General features: G+C 39.4%; 2 protein-coding genes across 2 annotated transcripts in view; both read right to left on the reverse strand.

Moving 5' to 3' along the window:
• LOC116697891 (voltage-dependent L-type calcium channel subunit beta-4-like) overlaps positions 1 to 8,415 on the reverse strand; it is a 36,633-nt gene extending 28,218 nt beyond the window's left edge. The window contains 2 exon segments of the mRNA XM_032529493.1: positions 5,553 to 5,636; positions 8,168 to 8,415. Coding sequence (XP_032385384.1) covers positions 5,553 to 5,636; positions 8,168 to 8,230 — 147 coding nt within the window. The 5' untranslated portion in view covers positions 8,231 to 8,415.
• A 1,844-nt stretch (positions 8,416 to 10,259) lies between these two features.
• Positions 10,260 to 24,523, reverse strand: LOC116698146 (signal transducing adapter molecule 2). Its single transcript, XM_032529930.1, has 15 exons — positions 24,341 to 24,523; positions 23,075 to 23,159; positions 22,770 to 22,845; positions 22,068 to 22,163; positions 21,269 to 21,415; positions 19,106 to 19,172; positions 18,099 to 18,297; positions 17,303 to 17,397; positions 17,045 to 17,127; positions 16,869 to 16,956; positions 16,705 to 16,759; positions 16,308 to 16,455; positions 13,783 to 13,946; positions 12,801 to 12,998; positions 10,260 to 12,291 (listed from the first exon to the last, which is right to left on the reverse strand). The coding sequence occupies exons 1-15, from the start codon at positions 24,378 to 24,380 to the stop codon at positions 12,279 to 12,281; spliced, it is 1,554 nt and encodes a 517-aa protein (XP_032385821.1). The 5' UTR covers positions 24,381 to 24,523; the 3' UTR covers positions 10,260 to 12,278.
• Between the last annotated feature and the right edge of the window lie 1,781 nt (positions 24,524 to 26,304).

Here is a 26,304-nt window from a genome sequence, read left to right on the forward strand (position 1 = left end):
AGTGATGTTGGGTGACGTTACTTCTTGTCGATGTTCAAAGTATTTTCAAACAAAACAAGGCTAGCTCGCCCCTCCCTCATCCTCATCCTCATCCCGTCCCCTCTCCCTCCCTTACGTGCTTCCAGGCCCTAAAACCCCCAACCTCCACCCCCACAAAAAAATATTGTAGCCTAAAAAACGCGTGACACCGTTTAGAGCACCTTTAAGAATCAGTGCAACAAGGCTGCAGGTGCAGGGAGTTGCACATATTTGAAGAGAGATACTGCTGTAGATGTTTAAGGTTGCGCTCATTTTTACTCCTTTATATACTGCTGGGTAGTTGAATATGCAGTATTGCATCATATTCCATAAGATTATCAAACATTTTGAGCGTTGCTGTCCTTTGAGAACCCCGTATCTCTAAAAAGGTTTTCATGGTGTCAGAAAAACATCCTTGTGTTCAGCTTTGTGACAATGTATTTTCCAAGAAGCTTTTTAAAAACGTTATTTAGCTTTAGAGGTAAGATAATCTGTCCACATATAGAGGTTTACTCCTCGACGCAACGGGCCCAGATTCAAGTCCGATCTGCGACCCTTTGCTGCAAGTCGTTCCCTCTTCTCTCCCCCCTTTCATTTCTTCAGCTGACCTGGCGATAAAGGCCTAAAAATACCCGAAAAATAACTTTAAAAAAAAAGGAAAGATGATCTTCTCAACATATCAAGGAAAACGTCACCCCTCAGTTTTTAAGAATTAAAAAGCCTTGTCTGTTTTCCCTGGACAGGAAGGGGATGGAAATGCATAATGTGAAAAGTAACTAAAGCTTGCCTCTGATGTAATGGAGTAATACTAATAATATTAATTATAACTATTTGTTTAGCACCTTTAATAAAATTAAATGCAGTTTAAAGTGCTTTTCAGTATAGTATTAATAAAAAAAAACACATTAAAGAAAAAGCAACATACATATAAATGACAACATACATAAGATAAATAAATTTATTAAAATAGAGTAGTATAAAGTTGCATAAAATGGTACAAGTACCTAAGATTTGTTACTTGTAATGAGTATTTTCTTTCTTTTAATTTGGGTATTTGTTGTATTTCTCTGTCTCGGTCTGAATTGAATTTCTTTGTGATTTAGACTGTTGGTCAGACAAAATAAGCACTGTGAAGTGAAAGACGTTCTTCAATTCCTTTTACATTGTCTCAATCAAGCAATAAATCCACTAATTTAGAATAATACATTTACTGATAATGAAAATAATTATACGTTGCAGCTCAAGTGTGTATGCAAGAATTGGTTGTATTTATTTGTTGCAACTTTCAGTAGCTTCTGCTTTTGAATCCCAGATTTAAGATACAGACCTGAGACACAGTGATAGCCAACGCAGCTGAAATATGTTATTTTCAAGTGTATATCCATGAGTAATCTTGTTAGGTGGTCTCCAGGGGTTACAGATTTACTCAAGAGGCACTGGCAGACTAATGTGTGGTGCCAGCAAAAGCTATGAGAGCAGTGGCCAGACCGCATCAAGTCATTTACGAATTGAGTGCTGCTGAGTTGAGCCATGCGACCTACAAAGAAGGATTAGCCTTGCAAAGAAGCCCCTTCTTCTTCATCACTATGCAGAGAGCAAGCTAACCCTTTTGGTTGAAGGGATTTCTGTGTTTCATGTATTGTGATTCAGAAATTAAATTCAATTTCTGGAAGAAACCAGTTGTGTCATACATGCACTTTGTCATCCCCAAATGAGACTTTATTTAAATCTGCAAGCTTTAAATTTCTACTTTGCATTTCCGACAGAAGGTGGGGATCCAGGATGTGAACATGGGCTAAGACTTCAATTCAGACTTTTTAAAGAGGTGGTGATGAGGTCTTACAGCTCACAGCTGCAGACAATAAAACTCTTCAACACGTCATCCCTGGGTGCTAGATGAGACTCTGAGACACCACCATATTACAATAAGGACAACCGGCACGATTGGGTCATTTACATCTTAGCATGCTCATACTTAAACAGTTGCACTTTTTTTTTTTTTTTTTTTTTTTCCCATCTTGTATATATTTAAATACTTGTTCTTATATTTTATTCTTATATTTTGTTATTATTATTATTATTATTATTATTATTCATGTATATTGGATGTATGTATATTTGGTGTGCTGCTGTAACACTGTAATTTCCCATATTTTTGGGATCAATAAATATCTATCTATCTATCTATCTATCTATCTATCTATCTATCTATCTATCTATCTATCTATCTATCTATCTATCTATCTATCAATCTATCTATCTATCTATCAGTACTGCTACAACTAAAAGTCAGTTTCAGGACAGCCTCAGCCCACGGAAACATTGGGTACACATTGAGTTCATTTTATTACTTTTCATTTATTACATCCGTTACTTTTATTACTTTTCATCAAATTCTTTGTCAAGTCCACACGCTGTCGGCCTTTTTTTCTTTTAGCAGCTCATCGCCCATTACCACAGACGTACTGCATTAGAAATGTATGTAAAATTAGGACACTCTCCTCAATATAGTTTAAAAAGGGCCACTACTGGTAAAAAAGAAACTCCTTAAGAAACATTCCAGATTCATGCCGGCTTTTTACTAATGCATATGCATAGCAGAAACAAAGTTGGTAGAAGTCACAACATTCCACCATTGGGCTTCATTTCGTCTTCTGCTGACCTTATTTCACATAGGGATGGGATTAATTGCATTTTGCTGACATGAACAGTTAAGTCCTGAGAACACGGATGCAGGATATGTGAGGTAGTCATCATGCATACAAACACGTAGCCTATCTTAGCTCTCAACAAACACAAATATCGAAGAATGTGTAACCAGAGCAAATGTCCTCTGTGCCACATCAATGTTGCAGCTTTGGATTATTCCTGAGAGCAAACATCTGCCAAGCTTTGGCATCCTCTTATCATGAAGCTCAGAGGTCGGCCCGGAAGCCGTTCAGGCATTTGCTCACCGATCGTGCAGAGAAGCATCTATCCACACATCTGTACTGCATGTAGGGAAGCAGCTCCTTACCAGCACCTCTCTGTTAGAGATCTGATCTGCTCAGCATATCATGTGGTGACTCATACTCATCAAGCATATCTCCTCAAATACATTCTGTCCTTTTAGTTTTCTCTTCCAGACTTCCTTTTCCCTTAAATGGACCGATCTGTATGAGGACATCCCACAGACTCTGGCCCAGACAGTTGCCATTTCATCCGTTAACACTAATACTTAAAGGCCCTGAACTGGTATTTTTTATCAATCAGCTTCTTTCTCAGAGTGAGATCTACAAAGGTTTCTGTATATCTGTATGTGTTCTTCTTGCTGGTTTGAAGTGGGTGCACTGAGATTAGCAATATTTGAGTCACAATGTGATGACAGTCGTGCGGTTGTTTGCTTATGTCGCCAATACAGTCAATCCAGTCTGATCAAACAACACCCCCTCAGTCCTAATGAAGCACATTTGCTGAGTTTCTGCGATAGAGACTTGATAAAAAAATTATTTTGAAAGGTTTTTTCCAACTTTGATTTGTGTTCAATTAGCCATGAATACATATAGGATGTAATAGAGAAATACTTGAGATTTCCAGTCAAGTTTTCAGGGGCTTAAACACACCCCTAAATGTTTTGTTCTTTAAGTCAGTTCCACATTTGGGAGTTAAACAATTGAATGTGACCTGAATCACCCTTCTGTCTAGGCTTTTGCTATGTGCCAGTAAAGCAGGATTTGAAAACACAGACCTGGGATAAGGACGAGGATTGAGGTCCTGTCAAACTTTCTGTAAATGTTATTTAAATCTAATCCCACTTTTTTGGAGAATAAATCTGATAAAAGTTTTATTTATAAAGGCTTCATTTTTCTCAGCGTGCTCTTCTTTTGTGTGAGCATTTATTTAAAAAAAAAAAAGAAAACATTGTACTGTCCGCTGAAAAGGAGGAGGAGTTGCAGTTTCCTATTAATCAACCTTCAGGGGTTGACCCCTGTTGTTGATGGGCAGCTGTTACTATGGATACACAGGGAATCAAAGAGAGCCCACTGCTCCTCTTCTCACCTGATGACGATCACACCGGTGATGACACAAATTACAGCGGGGGTGTTAAAGAAATCTGCGAGCGTTTATTTAAGGAACGCAGTGAGCAAGAGATTCTATGTGTACGTTGTGTCTTACTTCTTTTTTTCATCCGTTCTTTGTTTTAAATTTTCGCCTGTTTTGTTCCTTCCGTCTATTACATCTTGTTCTTCCTCCTTCCTGTGAGCCACATAAGTACTATGTGCCGCTTTCATGCAGTGGGCATTTACTAATTAATGGCAGATATCAACAGGTTGAATGTAAAGTACATACACTGTGTGTAATTAAAACACAAAGCCATGAATAACTAACTGTACTATTCATGAGAATCCAACAACTGCCCTGTAAATATACTGTCTATGCTGAACAGGCTTAGTTAAAATGCTATTAAACAAAACAGACTGTATAATGCCTCAAAAATGATGATATGTGTGACCTTCAATGCCTCAGGACTCATCTACTCTCCCAGTAAACTCTGACACGTACAAACATGACCTACATGTGATAGAAAATGTGGCAGCCACAGATACGAGCGCTTGACACTGTCATCAATCACAGGCTGGATTTGACAAGCTGTCGTAGGCATTTGTTTGCATGTCCACATCCAAAAGCCTCCGACCTGATTCGTTTTTATTTGCCGTTACTGCATCTCCTCAATGTGACACATGATGGAGAAGTGAAAAAGAAAGAGAGGGTGACAAACTGTCCTTGTGCCGCTAAATGGCCTCTGCAGCCTCAGTTCCCTTGGTAACTTGTTAGTAGGATGTCAACGGCCAGGGTAATTCTCCTGTGTATTATGAATTACAGGAAGGACTTAATACCGGTAACTAATTTGAATTTTGTTTTATAGTGGCATATATAAAGGAGGCGGAATTCAAACGGCCCTGCCTAAACCCTTCCTTATAAATTAAACATGGCTGATGGATAGACGCCTCTTAAGCAGCGGAGCAGGCTGAATTTCCAGGCTGATCAAAATCAAGATCCTTCTTTCCCTAAACTACAGCAGAGGCCAAAGGCTTTGGTCTTGGAAACATATCGTTTTCTTGTCATACTGTTACACTGCTGCCAGAAAACTCACTTCTTTAAGTTTTTACAAAAGATAAGGAGGAATTTCAACAATGGTTTCTTTAAATGACAAGTCCCCAACTGTGTTCACCATTCACTGTCAGTGACGAGATTGGTACCGTGCTTTAGTCTATCAAATGGATATATGTGATCACAGACTTCCACAGAAAAATATTCAGACGTTTCATAATTCATAATCATAATTTCAGCCAGAATTGATGTTCAAATGCATGAAAAGGTTATGTTGCTCCCAGTAAACGGCATCCCTTGGAGGTGAGGACAGCTCAAAATATGCTGCCAAAATAATTACATCTGCTAAATCTGTTTATAGATCAGCACGTCTTTGTTATACCTTAGATTCTCACCCCTAGTGGGAGAAGTTTGTCTGCCCCCCCCCCCCCCCATTGTCCTACCTGTCTGAGGATGAAGCTGGTGGAGGTGGTGCTGCCGTCGGACCTTTTCAGCCGGCTGCGTCTGGAGTACGTCCCTCTGTTAGCCTGGCGAGGACAAACACACACACATACAAATACAGTTCTGCTTGTCATATTCTGTATTTGCAATTCTGTTGTTGCTGTATCTTCCCTATATATTTAGGCTACCCCCTTACTCTCTTCCACACTAACTCAATGTCACCTTTCCTCCAGCAACCCCCATCAAAAGCAGGATTTCAGTCCCTGGGGAGGGGGGGATCTTTTACTGCTTTCTTAGACCAAAATCCATAATACATTTCTTTTGCATGAACGCGGCTAAGCTGCACAGATGCCCTCTGTCTGACCCACTTTCATATGTAGCCAGTTTGTTTCAGCGCTTGAGGAATAAATGAGGTAACACTTCACCTGAAACACGAGAGGAGGGGCGGAATATGATAAATGACTGTATGTGAGACATTGGAGTGTATCTGGGGTAAGTGAATGCTAGTTACAAAACAGACGGCTGCTTACTTGGAACTGCATTTATGTATTACATTCATCTAGCAATGCAACAAACTGTAATTTTCATTGTCCATTAACATGCTAATTATTTCCTGTAAAATTGTGAAAAAAATGCCAATCAAAGCCCAAGATGACATCCACAAATTGCTTGATTTTTTTTAACAAACAGTCCAAAACCTGAACCTAAGTTCCACGTTACGTGCTTTTTCTGGAGCGTCTGACTGTATCACAGGGTCATTGTCAACAGACTGAATTTGCTCAGTAGCCATGGAGCTGTGTCTTCAAACTTTCCCAGATTACTATCACAACAACAAAAATTAGCAAGCACTCAAATGTATCAAGCTGGGACTGGGTAATGTTAAGCATTTATGGCTAAAAATGACATAGTCAATTATCATAATACAGTTAATCTTCTGCCAAACAACTAATTGATTAAATAAATCAAGTGTTTCAGCTCTACAATCCAAAGCATTTATTATATTACTAATTTATCTGCTGTTTATTTCTTCTGATGCTGTCTGTGTTCTCTTGCACTTTGCGGACCCTCTAGATCCCAAATACCATCTGTCTGTACATCTGTCTGTCCTCAGTAGGTTTTTAATCTTTTGCACATATAATAGCAACGCATGCCTTAAAGAACACTAATAACTCAAGTAGGCTACCGACGCAGAGGTACAAAAAGCCCTGTTATGCAGCAACAATGTTTAAAAAAAAAAAGTCTGCTTCAGTGGTAAAATTATAATTCTTTTGTGGAAAAAGTGACTTTGACTACCTTATACATCCTGAGTGGAGTTCCATGAGAAAAATATGTAATAATTAAGAACCTAATTTCTTTTTGAATAAATCAAATTCTCACCTTACTGCAGGACCTGTGCTTGTGTTTGATTAATCGCACCTCAGGGGGCTCATTAGGAATGATATAGGCCTAACATGCAGCTTTAGTTAAATATAGAGCCGAATGATGAGTTTGGTGTTGTTGTATTTTAAAAAGTTAAAAAACAATGTTCTGTAAACAACGTATTTCTGTTTTATGTAGGCCTGTATTCGGCGGCCAGATTGATCCAATACTGATAGCCTTAATTAGCATTCCACTACTTCACATAAACCCAATCTTCTAAAAGTTGTTGATCAGGTCACGTCTGGCATTTATAGAAATATAGAAACGTATAACATATAGAAAGAAGCCTTTTGCTTCACAACAGGAAGTAACCTTCTGTCTCCAACCCAGTGCTGTCTTAGACTAAGTTAAGAGAACAGAATGTGGATCCCTCTATTTTTGTGAGAGTTTCTCCTTTACATGATAGCTTTCGATCTGTGTCAGGGAGGAACCCCCAATGTGCATGTTAGAGGTGTGACTGAGATGCCCTGAGGATGTTACCAAGCCAACGACGGACCAATGAGAATGGGTTTAAGTACACCAGGTGAAAAGGAACCGCCCCCAGGTGCAGGGACTATATGTGTGTGATTTACAAATGTTCAGGGCTGTCCGATGTGTCTCTGAAGAGGGAACATGGTGCAGTTCGCTGTCACCTGCAGTGTTATTATGTTTTGTGTCGTATTGTCTTTGTCATCTCATCTTCATCATGCTGTTTCATTAAACCTTGTGTTAATTAGGGATAAAAAGACTATTGGGTAAAGGAAAATAATAGAACAGCTGTCAGTCTGGTCAATTTAGAAAATGACATCACTTTACTGTAATGCAGCCTTTCAAACCAGGAAAAGACAACTCTTGTCTCATGTCATGATACTACAATATCCAAAATTTAAGACAACATCGAGTATCTTACTGTATTGGACCTCTAGCATTTCTTCGTCCTCATCAAATCAAAGAACACGAGTTATTTCGTTTTTTCTAACAGTGTCCGTGGGGATTAGAGTTCAGTTCTTCCAATCAGTTGTAGATGTTGCTGTTTCAGTAGGTGTGTAGGTATTGATATCCTATAGCCTAACACATTTTTCCAATCAATAATTGCCTATTATTCTTATTCACATGTTTGTTTGTGCTTATAATTCATTCAAATAACTAGGCCTACAAGTAAAGACAAGTGAAAAAGAGCCTCGGAGATTTCACGTGATTTGTGTTTTTTTTTTCCTACCTGAAACACGGGCTTCTGCATCCCTTCTCCTATCCCGTGTCGGGTGTAGATGTGCCGGGACATCTCAGCCAGTTCATCGGTCCAAGGCGGAGGCTGCCTCTCCGAGCCGCTCCACTGGAACTGCTGCTCGGGCAGCGGGCAGTGGACCGCGGGCTCCAGCTCTGCTCCGGTTCCGCTTCACGACAACAGAAGAGAAAAAGATGTGTCCCACTCTGTAGTAGGTCCACACAGAATAGATGCAGCCCGTGTATCTGACCCTCCCCCTCCACATCTCTCACACAGTGGTGCTGCGTTCAAGGACAACTCAGATATTCTGAATTTTAGCAATGCAGCTTGAGATACGCATGGAAGTTCAATGTGCCTAGGAGCCATCAATCCATCACCTCGTCTGAGTGAAATGTCCAACTATCGAAACGAGTTGCAGACTACACGTGAGAGAAGGCTTGTGTTTCAACATGGTTATGTTGACACCAGTCAACTGGTGTCAGGAACAATCACTGTGCACCCTGTAACACTAATAAGCATCCGCTTTAGCCGTTAATTATGTTTTATAGTTTGCATTCGTACTTAATATTTTAACACCATCACTGTCAATAATCTAAGCACGCACTGTTTGCCCTATAAACAGTTTTTAGCCAAATTCCATCTCCACGTGGGCTACCTCATGTAGCCTAAAGCAAAAAGCCTGTGACATGAACCATTTCATAATTATTACCGCACCCTTTGCGCTATTGTCTATTATTCATTATTGTGGGTATTAGCTGTATGTGTATTTTTGTGTGAGTCCAATTCCTTGTGCACATACTTGCCCAGTGATGCCGACTGTGACGTTGCACTTTACGAGGTGCGCGTGAACGCAGCGTAAACACTTCACCAGCATGACCTGGCTTGAGGGTTCAGGCAAATTCCTTCTCTTCATTGCATTGAAAACAACAATCCTCACAAACAATTTAATAATGCAATACAAATAATGTAGGCTAGGTTTTAAAGAAAAAAACAAACTTTACTTCTTTTTTTTGATGATGATGGCGCTCCTGAGAGGGCGACGTCGCGGAGTACTCAGAGTCAAATTATTTGTCTATTTCTTGTTATTTTCTATATAAGGGGTTGTCTTTAGGGGCCAAGGGCAATATGCATTTATATTTATATAGAGGTGGTTGATACTGAGGAAACGGAAATCCCCCACTCCCACCTACGGTCACAAATTGGGTTGTGGAGGTACTTTCATTTCTTAAGTTAGAAAAAATAAGACTGACTTTGGTTGGTAAGGCTGTCTCCTTTGATGTGTCCTGGAATCCCTTCCTGTCTTATGTCAATAGCACAAGATCTCTGTGCATTAAGTACTGCAATGAGTTGAGTCTGTGAGGGGCTTTTCTGTATTTTTCTTTATTGTTATTACAGATATATTTTTAATTAAAGTGTACGTATACACATGCAAATATAGTTATGATTTGCCAATTTAGATGTTAGTTTATTTAATTATTCTTTTTTGGATCCTTTTTTTTCTATTTTATTTATTTATTCTTAGTATTATTTGTTTTCCTATTTTTTATTAATTTATTTACTTGTTTATTTATTCATTCTCTTGGTCTCTTCCTCTATCAACCCATTATTTTTATAATTTTTGTTCTTCTCTACTTTTCAGCTATATGTCCCAATCTGTCAGGGCAAGGTACCGGCGGCGGGGGGGGGTTGGTATGTGTCCTGTGATATGTTGCAATTTACATCTGCAAGTACTATTACATGGAATAGTATTGTAGATCTGTTTGTTTTATAACTAGTGTAAAATCCGATAAACAGATTCAAAGAGTGAAACAGTTTTACCTTTGCCACCAGACTGGCCCTGGCATTCAACGCAAGCCCAGTGCAGCAACAGGAGAAACTATTAAAAGGCCAAGTTCAATGAATAAATTATATCTTCTGAGTAATGACCATATCATAAGCTTGTTCATGACGTGCAGCTGGTGAAGTGCGCAGGGAATCGGAGTGACTAATTAGTTGCAATGCTAATCATCTTCCTTTTAATTGTTTAAATGTAATTACTTAAAAAGCATCCATAGGGAAAAGGAAGTTAAAAAAAGACCACCCTCAACACAGGTACATTTCTTTTTATTTCAAAGAATACTATGTTTGCTCTGTTAAAAAAGCAGTCTTAAAATCCTACATAAAAGGAACTTTTCCTGGAATATTTTAAATATACAGAATTATACATAGCGGATTCTGAGACTGAAGTTAGTCGCCAAAGTTGTGTCTGTGTCATTCTTTGATTTCTACAGAAAAAACAAGGCATCCAGTGGTAAATAAATGTTTACAAAGCTAAGGTGCAATGGCAATGCAACCAACAAAACCAGGTATTTTACATCTAATATACAATGCCTTTAATATGAGGCCATAAATAAAATAGACAGTTCTGGCTAGAATTATAACTACGGAGCTACTGCAACATGACTGTGGATTCTATGAAAGCTGCTCCTTGATTTTCACCCCCAAAACACAAACAAAACAAGAGAAGATTTGAAACATGATATCTTACTTTCCTTTCTTCTTATTAACAGTAACTAATTGTTTCATCATATCTGGAAAAAAAAGGTAAAATTAGAAGCAAAACTAAGAATAATTACAAATTCTCCAGCCATGTAAATTATACATGTATAACGTCTCTATATATATATATAAATCAAAGTACAAGCAAGGCCAAAGACAATTTTGAAATTGAAGTATATAGACATGATAAACCTCAGTATCGTGCATTTGCATAAAACATGGACTTCTAACAGGTTTCCGCAATATGGAAGACACCCCACAGATAAAGATGAGAGGCAGCAGGGTACAGATGTTATCATTATGAACAGATGCAGCATTTCACAAGATTAAAAAACACACAAAGAGATCTAACTATTTCTCAGTTCACCCTAAAATCTGAGCCTTGTGAAAAATCGGTGTAATTTTACAAAGATGAATTATAGGTAAGCCCTCAAACACATACAAACATGTAAAAAAAAAAACAACAACTTACAAATATGTGCACACACACACACAGAGAAAATGTCATCTTAAATATCGCAAAAGCAACCACAGAATGCATTACAAGGCAGCGAGTTTAGGGAGAAGTATTGTTTTTAACCATTTACACAAATATAACTGTTAACATTGTTTGATAGTTGAAAATATAGTGTGCACCTCTCTTCAGAAAACAGATGAGCTAAAGTGATGAATGCTGGTGAGAAGACAAAAAAAACGGAGCTTGTGCCTTTAATATGAGCTGACTTTGCAGAAACAGACTCCCACACCCAACCAGAGTGTTTCAATCCTTCAGTGCAAACTGCGGTAAATGACAAAGGGATGATCAGAATAAACTGTACCTGCCTTCAGATGAATTCACCTACAGACTTAATGGTCATTAATAACTATGAGAAAAACAAAACATTTAGGCCATGTTGACATTAATGCATAGATATATTTGAAGATGCCTTTTTGGTGTCACATGGTGTTCAATCCACACTAGCAAGCAGCTGCGAGATGGAAACGTTTCGGCCAGCGTTTCTCAGTAATCTGTCTCACAAGCACCTGCCAGAACAGATATGCTTTCTAAGTTTTGATCAATACAGCCGTCTAAACCAGCTGTGCAAAGGCTTGCGTAAAGGCTCACCTTGTACTTGCATTTTACATGCAGAGCTGCTATTTTAATCTATTCAATCCCGACTTGCGCATGTTATTAAATTGATTGTGTATTATGCTTTATGGGCTGTACTGTGCCTAAACATATCCAGTACAGACATTGACAGAGGGATTACTTTCGCCACATTGCCCATATGAACAAAAAATGTTTTCTCATTATGTTTTCTCATAAATGTTTACCTCAGAAGAGCACATGTTGGGTGAATTCTTTGAAGGGGGCCAATTCAGAAAAAAGCAATGTTTGGGAGTAGCACTGTAATGAACTATGAAATGTAAAAATCGACTGCTCATTACATGGTCCTGTGTTGCTGGGCAAACCCAACTCTTCTTCTTTGTTGACCTGTGACATGTGTGAAGACCAGCACCGTGTTCACTGTCAGCCAGGGGGAAAGCAGTGACGAACAGGAGAAAACTCCAGGCGCCCTGTTTAGCCTCACATGTAGTAGCTGAGGACATGCACACATAGAGGTCCTGACTCAGATGGACAACAGACCTGCATTACTTACAGACCTGCATTACACACACAACCCACCCACCCCCCCCACCCCCCACCCACCACCCACACCCAAAACACACACACACACCCCACACACCCACACACACACCACAACCACCACACACCCACACACACACCCACACCACAACACCACACACAACCCCCCACACACACCCCCACACACACACACCCCCACACACACACACCCCACACACCACACACACCCACACCCACACACACAACACACACACCCACACACACACACACACACACACACACACACACAACACCACACACACACACACACACAACACACACACACACACACACACCCACACACACACACACACACACACACACCACACACACACACACACACACACAACAACACACACACACACACACACACACACACACACACACACACACACACACACACACACACACACACAACACAACCTCAGGTCTGCGGTCAGAATTAGGTTTACAGCAAAGGTGTGGTAATATGCCGCCTGCTGCTGCTGCGGAAACTGGTGAGGAGGAGGAGCCACAGGATAGGACAACAGGCGGCATGCTGGAGTTGTGATAGGTCGACAGTCCATGTGTGGGTAAGGAGCTCCAGGAGCTTGGTTCATGTACTGAGCGTTCATACCACTGCTGTGAAAAGAAGACAGATGTGCCAGTTAATACCAATAAAGAAACTGAGTGTCTCAACATGTAAAAAGTACAATTGTTTGCATGTAGTCTTGCTTTGCCAGAATCTCCTCCATAACGCGCTGGAGGAGAACCTGGCTACTCCACATAGCATTTGGGGATGGGAGGAAAACACGCTCTGGTTTAATGGCTCGGGTGGTCATAAGGAACGGAGAAAAGCTGCAGTGCCGCTGCAAAATAAGCTCGGAAGGAACTTGATTTGGTGTTGTTGTTTTTTTAAAGATTATTTTTGGGGAATTTTAGGCCTTTAAATGACAGGACAGCTGAAGACATGAAAGGGGAGAGAGAGGGGGAATGACATGCAGCAAAGGGCCGCAGGTCGGAGTCAAACCCAGGCCCACGAACAGTGGGCTATATCTATCTGGGCGACCGGAACGTGTACGTTTAAAAATTCTTTTAGTCGTGTGAATAAAAATAAGTAGATCCTCTCAGACCTCTTTCATGATCTTTCTAGATCTCTTGTGTCAAAATAAAAAATTTTTTTTACTGAAGAACCTAATTTCTAAATTAATATTGAAAACACTCACACAGTAGTAAAAACACGAGTTCCTAAAATCCAATATTCAAAACAAGTAGCTTGTTAATGCCAAGGATCTGAGGCGTAAATCCATCTATAATAAAATCGTGAAGTGAGCCTTGTCATTATTTGTATTTGGAATATCTTTGCAGAGCTTTTACTCTGACAGCATAATAGATCCTGTTCACAGTGGTGGGGCTGTTTCCTTACCTCATGTAGGGAGGCTGAGCTTGGCTGTTGGGTGGGGCTGAGACGCCGGGGGGCAGTGAGTGGAGCTGTCCGGGCTGGTCGCTGGGCAGAGCGTAGGGCTGAGCAGGTGGAACCTGGGGCATCACTGGAGGAAGGTAGGGACCACCAGCCGGACCAAGGTAGCCCTGAGCAGACCAGAGGGAGAGGAGCAGGTCAGCTTTAGTAAGTGTTGAGGGATATGAAGAGTGTTTACCAGTCCAATGAGTGCTAAATAACTTTGACTGACTCGGACACTCACTGAAAAAAGTCTGTACTACTTTATCAGCTTTTTAAGGAAAATGTGAAAACTAAGCTCTAATTGGTCAGTCAGATCTGACAACAATGCAGAGGTGCGGGTGGGCGTATGTTGTTAGCTTTGGCCAGAGCCAGGTTAGCATGACACCGGTATACATCTTCTCAACTAACTATTGGCAAGAAAGCAAATAGGTGGATTTCCCTCAAATTATTCCTAAAGTGCTAAAACTGCAAATTTCTCTTTAATTAAACCATTATAATACTCCAAAGCCCAGATAGTCATTCAACGCTTTCAGATGCAAGTTTCTGGAAGTTATAAATCCAGAGTTTCTTTCCATTTCCTCAGTAAATTGATGTCACCTGTGTCTGCCGTTGACCCAACACTAATGAAGGAGAAGTCCTGAAGACTGAATGTTTGGCCTACAGAACATGTCTGGCTACTGGGAGTTAGATGCAGAATACGAGATACAAAAACACAAGTTGTTGTTGGTTATATAAAGTACAGACTATTACAGTAATTCAGGTCGTGTTGCTATGAATAGTATCAGAATTTTAGTCTCTTTAACTTTAAGTGATTATGTAAAACTACATCTTTGTCTCTGCAGGTGCAACAACAACCATGTAAAGAATGTTACAGTACAATGAAAATAAATGGGAAAATAAAATAAATAGAGCAGCACTCTGGTGTGGGCCTGCCCAGTGCAGTGGACATTTTTCTAAATCATGGGGGAGAGACAGTGACATCAATCATTGCAGAGAAAACAGCCACTGCCAAGAAAACCCTGGCAGCCTCCAATTCTCTAAGGAGGGAAAAAGCTGACTGAATGTCAAGCTATCGAGACGAGTGGAAGAAGCAAAAAATCCAAGTGCTCTGCTGGCCAAATATAACACACGAGTGTAGGATGTGAAAACAAAAATATGGAGACTAAAATGTAATAAAAATATAATCATGTGCCTGCTCTGAATGATTTTCCATCACATCTAGAGATCGATAGAATGGGAGTCTACTAAATGCCGATGTTCAATTATGCAAGTGGTTCGTGGGTGGGCACATTGGGAGTTAACATACAGTCTCTGCAAATGTACCTGGTCGAACACAGAAAACCTCTCCAGCCTTTAGCGTTCTGAACTGTGAACCAGCCTCTGACTGAACCCATCCTTAAATTATGTACGACTTCCTTTTTAATTGACTTGAGTCGCCAGCGATTAAACGTTTTCAATTCAAAACCGCAATTAATCAATGTGCAATATTTAGTTGAATGTTTGGTGTAACACTTGGTTAAAGATTTGTTATTCCTCTTCTATTATTACACTTTTTCATTAGATAAGTGTTGGAATAATGTCACAGATTATTTACAGAAATGTCCTATTTTCAGTGGATTTTTCATTTATTTTGTACTACTTTATTTAACGTGATGGTAGAGGTGCAATATGTAGATGCTGCTGTCGAACTGAGGCAGATCAGACATTTCAGTTTACAAAAAAGTACGGTTATTTTTATTGGAATTGTTTTTTATTGTTCTAACTTTAGATTTTGTGATAAATGTATAGAACACAGAGCAGCTTTGATGGTGTCTCACGTTATAATCCCCATGACATGTTTTATCTGTTAAACAATGAATATTGAACTTAAGCCAAACTGAAAAATGTATCCCCCCCCCCCCCCACACAGTACACCGACAAACGTAAAATTATTGGATCTGAAGTTGTCCAACCATGCATTTCACTGCATTCATTTTAGAGAAATTAATAATAACTTAAGCCCATTCATTTATCCACCGCAATTCACAATCGTGTACATATGTGGCTTGTCATTTAGAGTGGAGATACTCTGTAGAATTACAAATACACTTTGAACCATATTCCTCTTGCTAATGAAGAAGCCAACTCTTTGGAGACCTTTACATCCAAACTCAAATACTTTCCATATGACATAAACCCCCTGTCATGTGTAGACAGTAATACATGAGCCAGCCACTAGGAATCCAGTCTTAAAGTGTATAGTTATAAAGCGGGATGAGCTAGGTATTTGTTATTTTGTTCTTTGTCTTGTGCCCTTTTCATTTGGTTGTGTGCTGCTGTTTTGATAATGATTAATTGATTGACTGATTGATTTAGACAGGCTAGTAGTACCAGAGTTCTATGAGGCAGCGCTGCATAAATAAAATTTCAAATGGTAAACACAAGATTAAACCATTGTTACAGTGAGACTTTGGGCAGCACAGAGGACAACTTGAGTGCATTTTTCTGACCTGCATGGCTACAGCTGAGCCGGCTGGAGCATACTGTGTCTGCATCTTGGAGTAGGCCGAGTAGATTGGAGCCTCGTTCATTAGCTTGTTGTAAAGCTCCAGGGCCTCCATAACTTTCAAATTTAGCTCCGACAACTCTGAGTGTTTCCTGCAACATAGAGAGAGAGAGACATTTTTTTGATAAGAATCTTTTTATTTTATTTGTAGAACAGTCCAAGATTTCAAAGACTAAAGATTTTCTTTGAAAGTCTTCATAGCTGAGGCACATCATTGCCATCTTTAGCCTAAACGCCATAGTAGCTGAATGGATCTTAGATCATCTCAGACACCGAGCTCGACCTTTAACGCATCGGTAATAATAATTCTGATAAATTTAAGACGTCCAATAACACTCCACCTGTCAATCTCCTGTAGCTTCTCATCAATCATCGGGTTCATCTGTTCACATGCACCTGTTAAGACATTTACAGTTAGGGAGGGGAACAGAAATGAAAGAGTTAGAAACCAACACTGTTGCTCAGACTGTCTGCAGTAGATTTACACCAGCATTAAGGTTTATACCCTCCAGCTGGATCAGCTCTGCAGAGTCAGGAGCCGGATCTGCAGGATCTGCATTCTGCAGCAGCGCCTGTGTTCTGTCCATCTTGCCCTGCGGAAGGAAGAAAGTCGGGTTGGGTTGGCAGTTTGATTGAGAGGGGATTTGGGTTTGGGATTGGGCACGGGGGATGTGGTGGTACCTCGTCAATGAAGACGGGCTCAGGCTCAACTTTGGTTTCCAGGCTTGTCTCTTCAGGACTGGTTGGCCTTTCAACAAAAGCCACTGTGGAGAAAAAGGGGAGTTCAATTAGCAGTTCTGAGACTAATTTGCTCCAGTTTAAATCACACAGCTGAGGAGCATAGAGGCTGGTATGCTTTCTAAAAGGTAAAAACAAAGGCCATTGTGCTGAAGGGGCTTCAGTACAATTTTCACTTTCAGATTCAATAGAAAGACTAACCTGTCTCTGGCTCAGCATTCAAATTATTTGTGACAAAGTTGGAAGGAAAAAGTCCCACTCCTCTGTGGTTCTCTCCTTTCCACCAGTTGGGATCACTATAAACAAAATCATGAAATTTGAAAAACATCAATGGATGAGCTTTCAATAGTGAGCCATACTGAGTGTCCGACTGAGTTTCAGACCGGTGAGGACCATCTCTATGTAAAAGTGTTGGCTTAAATAAAAAATGAATTCTCAGCTTATGGTGTCCTACTGAGTCTTCAGGTGTGTTGCTTACTTTACTTTTTGTTGTGGAACAAACTTTGCCCCCCTATTAATATGTACTTATATAAAATGATGGCTCTTTTAAGCAAACAATAACATAAATGAATACATTTCACGGCTGAACGCCTGTTTGCCTGCCATTTCCATCCCAAAAAATATTATATTTATACACACACATTATGGTCACTATATACACACATTTAACTTACAATTTGCAGGTTCAAATAATGGACAAAGTTAAACACATACAGTATATGTGTAAATTAAAAAATTCTGTGACATCATTTGGATTTGGAGGCATACTTCAGTGTGCCTCTTTAAGAACACGTTCAACAAACCCTAAGGCATTTCACACATAGGAGTTTTTGCACAGGTGTTTTATTGTTTTATTGTTATCACTGATGATGCACTTGGAGTTGCATTTAATGCATAAATTGATTGGATTAAGAAGTCTGCAACACCAAACACTGAAATTGATATTTTAAGGATAAAGTTGAACTGATTCAGGATTGAAAGCGTTATGAAACATTACCTGTCATCCAAAACCAGAATAAGTTCCCCAGCTTTGAAGGTCAGCTCATTATCTTCAGCCGCTTCAAAGTCGTACAGCGCCCGCACCTTCCGGGCCTCCTCCCCCCCACTACCGTTGGTGTAGTTTGGGGGGTCAGAAGTCAAGGCCAGGGGCCGTGTCTCCACCTGCTGCTTCTGCTCCTGCAAGGACAGCTCAATGGCTGGGAGAGGTGGAGGTTTATATGGGAAGAAGAGAAGTGGAAATGAGAATATGTTCAAATCAAATGTCCAACACACGCTCTTTGAGCAGGCAGAGGGATATATATATATATTTTTTTTTAGAATACAAACAACGGTGGCTGACAGGGGCAAACACACTGCAACTTAATGAAACACAGGCAAATAGACAAAACACAAGCCAATTAAGAAAACATCTTCATAAATTTGACAACACATTCGCAGCATTTAGCAAACGCTCTACAAATACATACAACACAACCAAACACAGAAACGCGCTGCAAATACAGAAACTGTCGGGGGATTGTGTGCTTTTCTCTTTTGCATCGTTTTTGTATTTACAGCGTGTTTGTGTAATTGGTTGTGTGAATTTCTCTCAGCTCTCAGAAGATTGCTCAAATCTAATCAATAACGCAGGTAGAGCTACACAGATCAATAGATTATTGGTAAGTTAAAAACCAATACAAACTTAAATTAATCACACCATTTCAAAGACCAAATAACTAATCAATTAAAAGGAGAAAATAAATACAGATTAATCGACTATGAAAATAATCGTTAGTTTCAGCCCTAAACGAAGTCAACAAATATCCTTTGGATGCATGGGAGCAGAAAATCCAGCCGATAATCATGATAAAAAAAGGAGTATATTTCTGAGAATATTGGTACAAATTAATAATACAACAGAAGATATGCATGTGTTGCAGAAAATGATGCTTAGAACAGATGAGGTGCACTAATGATAAAAGGTGTGTGCAGAGCTGTAGAGGTGTGTGATGGCGCTCACTTTACCTTTGGCAAGGTTGTCATCATCCGATACTTTGCTCACAGCAGGTGTGCTGACCTTAGTGGTGGACCCCTGTGGACAATACATAAAGATGAGGTCAAGTCTGTGTGTGCCTATACAGACTGTTAGTGTAGCAATGGAACTAGTAGTAGCACAAGACCAGGGCCCTCATTTATGAAACGTTCATATGACCTAAAACAGGCGTAAGACGGGCGTACAGATTCCTACGCAAAGGAAGGCATTTATCAGTTCTAACATGAGCGTATGTTTTGATAAAATCTCACGTCTGGTCTGAACTTGTGTACGCAAGTTTGAGTCAGTATGGACTTGCAGTGCAGCATGTAACAGGAGAAGGATAAGTCATGAGTTGAACACTTATTGGCAATGGCAGATCTGGATCTTTTAGAAGACCTCTATGAGCCGGGACAACAGTGCACACATACACACATGGGTACACCGTTGCAGTTATCAATGTACGACCATTCTTACGCTCTGATTGGTGTGATACGAACGTTTCATGAATCACACGTGAAGCCTGTCGTAAGAGGATTTCTGGGCTCATATCTGAGCTGGTTTCTACGTTAGGTTGATAAATGAGGGCCCAGAAGATGACAAATGGATTTCCAGTGACTGTAATGCCCCCTGGAGTTCATGTTGGGTACTACATGTTGGTCAGAGCTGTGGCTTTAGCCTTGAGACAAAACCCCAGCAGCCATTATCTTTTAGGGCTGGGAATCACCAGAGGCCTCACGATACAATATCATCACAACACTTATGTCACGATACAATATTATTGCAATTTTAAACCCATTGCAATATATATATATGAATTGCAATTTATTACCCTTTCTCAACTTCCTATTATGTCCCCAATTGTCAGGTGTGTCAACATGTTTTGTCTAAAAAGATAAATTTCTCGGTCTGTTTATCCCATTTCACTTTTATTGCTGCAAAATGAGATTGTCAAGCAGATAAACTGACCAACACATATACTAGGGGTGGGGGAAAAATCCATACAGCATAGTCTCACAATATTTCCCGTGGCAAAACTATATTGATACAAAAATATAGTATAGATTTTTAATTATATACTACGTGGTAATGTGTTCGTAATGTGTTGGTCAGTTTGTCTGTATCGTGATGATATTGTAACGTAAGGCCTCTGGTGATTCACAACCCTAATAAATGATAAAAGATCCCCCGCCACCCCTCACGCGCCTCAACTCTACTCATCTTTTTTGGTTTTCCATTACAAAAAAATAGTCCCTGGTACCCGCTAACAGGTACTTTTTTTTAGTACCACCTCAGTCGTGGTTCCAAGCGAGCTAAGGAGATACCAAAAGGTGACGTGAAAACCTGCAGACTACTGATTGGTTGGTGAGAGTCTTCACTAATCACTGACTCATCGTTGCTAGCGACAGACGGGTGTGTCCTGAACAAACCCGCCATGTTTAAATAAATAGATAAGCCAGCAGTGTTTTTTTGCTGCCTCCAGCATCTTTTGAAACTAACTTGTCTTCTGGCAACAGCCCCATGCCGAGAATCCAAAACAACACACCTTTGACATTCTGTGTGTGTGTGTGTGTGTGTGTGTCTTATTAGTGCGCGGAAGCCCAGAAGGGAGGGGGAGGGGACAGGATGAGGAGGAGGGAGGGGCAAGCTGGTCTCGTTTTGTTTGAAAATACTTTGAACGTCAACAAGAAGTAACGTCACCCAACATTGCTTAGAGCACCTTTAAAATAATTGGGATGCAACTGAATATTACAAACTGCTGCTAAATATGGCTGTGGATAAAAAAAAAATCTCTTTTTAATGAGAGACCAGATTGAGGACAGTGTTGTAAACTGTCAGTGGATGTTTTTGAAAATAATGTGATGATTTCAGTGTTGATCTTGTGTCAACAGTTGGTTTACTTACTTCAGGCTATCTAATGTACAACCAAGATGGAAGAAATTGGGGTTGAAAGAACGTGGAATATACAGAATTAATTTTGAACATTTTTTTGTATTTTTTTTTCTAGTAAAGCTGTGTGACTAAATTATGGATTGTATTCAAAGAAACTGGAGGAAAAAAAGATATCACCCTGATGAAAACAAGACGGCATTTAATTTGCACCTTGCTTTGTGTATGGTCACAAAATGATCGCATACATTATGCTGTAAACATACCTGTGAGGATGTGGAGGGGAAGGTGATGCCTTCCTCTTTCAGAGTCTTGATGGTGGCACTGACCAGGCTCAGTTGTGGATCCTTCTGGAAGTCTTCTGCCCACTCCACCATTAGAGCCTTTAGCTTTTCACACACCTTAGGGTGGGCCTTTAAAGGAAATGCAAACAAAGAGTTGTGTTGCTCTCTCCTGTGTTTTTATGCACAGAAGAAGACAAACAGGGCTTGAACAGAGTTAAGCACCAGATGGTTGTAAGCAGGTCTGCACAATATGAGAGATTCTTTAATTATTGTAGTTTTTATTTTTTAAATCACCATTGCAATATCAACTGGCGCATTATACACATTGTGAAAGAAAATATCAGGAGAAAACGGCACATGAAAACGTAACTCACTCTTTATTTAGCAGCGCCTTTTATGTTCAATTCAATTTGTTCCATGAAAAAATGTTGGATGTGATTTCCTTTCATTTGTTTTGAATTCAACAAGCAATTTGCTGTATTTTAGAAGAATACTGAAAGCACCAGAAATGCAGATCTGAGTAGACGTTTACATCTGTTTATTTATCGCAAGTCACATTGTTATTGCAATATTCAACAACGTTATTGGATATCGCATATTTCTCTCATATTGTGCATCCGTAGTTGTAAGAACATAGTTATGAGTCTGTGATACTTCAGTTAGCCTTCTTGAGAAGGTGAGGGAGTACATGTGTGAGAATGACACTGGTCAAGAGGATACAAAGAGATGACAGACAAATATGGGTATAAAATGGGAGTAGTGAGGAGAAAAGTTCAAATACCCTGCCCAGCACACTCCGAACTTCACTGGCAAACTCCCTTGAGCAGATTTCCAAGTGGAATATTTTGCCGCAGTTTGACACACATGCACCCAGCAACTGAAAGAGATTCAAAATTGTAAAAACAAGATTTAGCAGCTGGTATACAGTATGTTATATTAAAGGGAAAACCTTTTTTTCCACCACTTACAATACTGAAATGGTCAAATTATGTATTAATAGCAGGTGAGGCTTTTGTAATTATGAATGGTTTTAATGACAATAGGCTTTAATTATCTGAATAACTGAAGACAGAGCTCTAAATATAGAGAAAGCCATTAGCTCTTGATGCCTCAGACAGAGTAACAGCGCTCATATTTCTCATCCTCCCAATATAAAATGTTCAACTTTCCTGTATGGCTTTAACAATGGGAACATTAAATCAATTACAGCTCAACTGAAGCTAAATTGCATTGGTGAAAACTCATTTCTCACAAATACGACAGAGCAGTTTGACCCTACCTAAATCTATTGATCTTAGATCGAATATATACATGTTATTACTTTTTAATGTAAAATTGGCAAAAGCTTTTGAACAGAAAAAAGGGGATGCTTTTACTAACGATGGCCGTAACTATGACAATGCTACACTGTTTGCTGGGGAAGAATTAATGTCATGTGCAGTTGATTTCTTGGGATTGTCTACCAAAGATGTGACCAACTCACATTGAGGGCCTGCATGGCAACATGAGGCACTTTGTGGTTGACTCTCTTCATAATGGATCTCAAGCTGTCCTTTGGTCTGAAACACAAGACAAGAGAACAGAAAATAATTTTGTGCTAGTACAATAATTAGGCTACTTAAGATCACAATGTCCTTACACTAGAGATGCTCTTGCACAGGTCCTGATAACTGGTTTTTATATTCAAAGAATCATACAAATGTCCTGTACCTAAATAAGGAGCTATCTCAACCACATGCTAATGAGCTCCGATCATTCAAAAAAGGAAAATTCCCTTTCCCAGCTTACCCATTGGGTGTTGTTCCAATCTTATCACAGATGTCCATAATGAGCCCCCAGTCATCTGTTGTGTTGTTTTCATTGGTTGACTTCTCTGAAAATGTGGCAAACAGGGATACAGTGCATAAAGTCCAGTGAGCATACATCTTCACGGACATCAAAGCTGTGCCACATGCAGTGGGCAAGTGTTATGAATAGCAAGCATTGAACTGCCACATATTTGGACTGGACACAAGTGTATTAACGGTCATGATGGTAGAGGGGTTGTCTATTTGTCAGGTGGCCAGTGACCCCACTGCTGTTTTGTAATACGTTCAAAACAACACAAATGCACATTTCCAACTCATATAAACCTCTGTCACAGTCATCCTGACAGTTTAACCCTCAGTTAAGTGTAACAGGACATTCATTATTGTCTGGCCATAAAAGCTCTCTGGTGTTGCAGGGGCCGAGAAGGGTGATGACCACAGACATTTGCATGGCATTTTACATAACACGACTATGAGAAAAGAGATATCTACAACACACATGACCAACACATTATAATTAAACTGACTCAATTTAGCAAAGAATCTTAATTTCAGCTTAAACAATTAGATGATTAGCATAATATAAATAGAAAATGAATTGCGAAACAAACATTTTCATTTGGGCAGTAAACTAATGATCATATTCATCTGCAGATTATTTTCTCAATTAATTGTTAGATCAATAAAATAAAAAAGTGTCCTTCACAAATACTTAACGTCAAAGACATCTCATTCATAAATTAAAAAAGAAAGAAAAAAAAGACAAGGAGCAGTGACGAATTGACTTGGATTGAGCTCAGTAGTCGCTTAATCGAAAGAAAATCAACACATACATGGAGATTTAAAAAGATCGTTATTTGTTACCCTAATCCTGTTGCATGGCAAATACAGAAATAATCGATCGATATAACCAATATGACCGGAGTTTGGATCAGGTGACGTTGAACGTCAGCCAGTCATGAGTCAGACTCAAAGTTAGTGACCAAACAGTCGGTTATGCTAGCAATTAAACTGATCGATAACCTAAATGGAAGTGGTTGACAACCAGTTAGCTAACCTACACAGTAAGGAGGTCTCTAAAAAAGTGTGTTGTTGTTGTCGCTACCAAAACCTGCCATGCTAAATTAACTTATAACGCTACAGCGAACTAAAGAAGCTAAGCTAGCGTTAGCTTCAAGTGTTGTTGGCCCTATCGTTTTCGTTAGCTCGGACACACTGAAACACCGAAGAAACGCGCGTGGCTTACCGACATCTTGGTCAAATGGATTTTGGGCAAACAAAGGCATACTGACGATATAAAAAGAGCCAGACTATTTGACAAAAGAAGAGTATGCGTGATCTTCAGACTAAACCTAAACAAATATCTCTTCCTTGTCCATTAAACCCGCACCAGTTGCTCTTCCGGACACTTGGCTGCCTTGAATAATGCCTGAACCGTTTTTAGTGGGCAAGTGTAGTAGATTTTATATTATATTTATATTTTTTATTATTATTTTTTAGTTGAAAATGTTTAGTGCGTTTAAATAGTATTTATTTAAATTAGTTAAAGCACAGCAAGTTGACATTAATTCATGAAAATGTTCCACACAATTAGGCACTTGATTTACCACCTCTGTTTACACGTCCAGTGTCTTCCATGTTGGTGACATTCAGTGAAACACTGACAGCTGGTGGAGAAAAGAGGAACGTGAGCGCATAGGACTTCATGTTCATTATGTCCAGGACAGTCGCAAAGTATTGGTTTGAACATTGTATTTGATAATACGACTAAAGTGCTGACATAACCTGTTCCAGCTTCTGCCCTCTGGGGGGCGCTACAGAGCACTGCTCGCCAAAACCAACAGACTCAGGAACAGTTTCTACCCACAAGCCATCTCTCTGATGAACAGCTGACTACTGACCCACAGTGTCAGGTTCAGTTCTGGCCAATAACCCAGTAACACGGTCTCTACAGCACCTGGTCACTGGTTCCACTTATTATTCCACTTATTTAGTATTTATACATCATTCTCATTCTCATATCTTACTTATTATTTACTATTTACTCATTCCCATTCTCACATCTCTCTTGTTTGTTATTCATTCATCGTTCTCATTTTCTATTTCAGAACTGTTCATAATGTTCATACTGTTCATATTCTAATATAATAACATAATACAATCTATCCCAGTATCCTTGCACTGTGCTCCACATTTTAAATAATTTTACTGATCTCTTCATTGCACTCATGCCTCTATATTGTTCTGTTTAGAGTGTGTATATATTAGTGAGTATATTTTTTGTTTTGGTTGTTTTGTTTTGTTTTGTGTGTAAGCACATTATGAGCAACAATGCTCCAAAGAAAAAATCCTCGTATGTGTCCTCATACCTGGCGAACAAAGCTGATTCTGATTCTGATTTTGATTATTATTCAGGTTTACATTGAGGGGTTTACATCCATATTGGCTCAACACTGTGACTATTGTAGCCTTACTATCGATTGTAGCCCTACACAACGACTATCTATCAGCTATCATGACTATCATGTTGCTGACTATCAGCGCTTGACCTCAATGCAACTGATAATGTGTTACACGTTTTGAAGCAAGAAGGAAAAGACACTCATTGTAAATGATTTGACACCAAATATTATGTTTGACTATTTTTATCTGGATGCTGAAGTGCAGTACTGCACTTTGATAAAGTTGGGGGACTTACAAGAGACACATTTTTAACAAAGCCTAGTGAGTTCTAGTCTGTATCAAGCTAAAAAAAAGAAAATCTGTATCATACCATTCCCATTTAAAACATCTGACTTTCTTATTATATGTTTACCTCTATGATATCCACAACAGATGCAATTATCAGGGGAAAAATCCTGAATCCTTTTTATACATTTAATTTTGATTGTTAAGTTTCTATACTTTTTCTTGACTGTTTTATATATTGTTTTGGTTTCTATTTATTGTTACCTGGGACTGACGATTCACGTCATTGGCATCTGAGTACACACACATGGTCTGCTTGGGTTGTAGCCATCTGGACACCTCCGGCTTATTTCTATTATTATGAGATATATGTAAGGTGATAAGATAAGATAAGATAAGATAATACTTTATTCATCCCACAGCGGGGAAATTCCTTTGTTACAGTAGCATTCTCAACAACAACAGCAAAAAAACAAACAAACAAGTAAACACAAGAAAGACAGGCAAACATAGACTATGTTT

The sequence above is a fragment of the Etheostoma spectabile genome, chromosome 11 (assembly GCF_008692095.1).
Source record: "Etheostoma spectabile isolate EspeVRDwgs_2016 chromosome 11, UIUC_Espe_1.0, whole genome shotgun sequence".
NCBI lineage: Eukaryota > Metazoa > Chordata > Actinopteri > Perciformes > Percidae > Etheostoma > Etheostoma spectabile.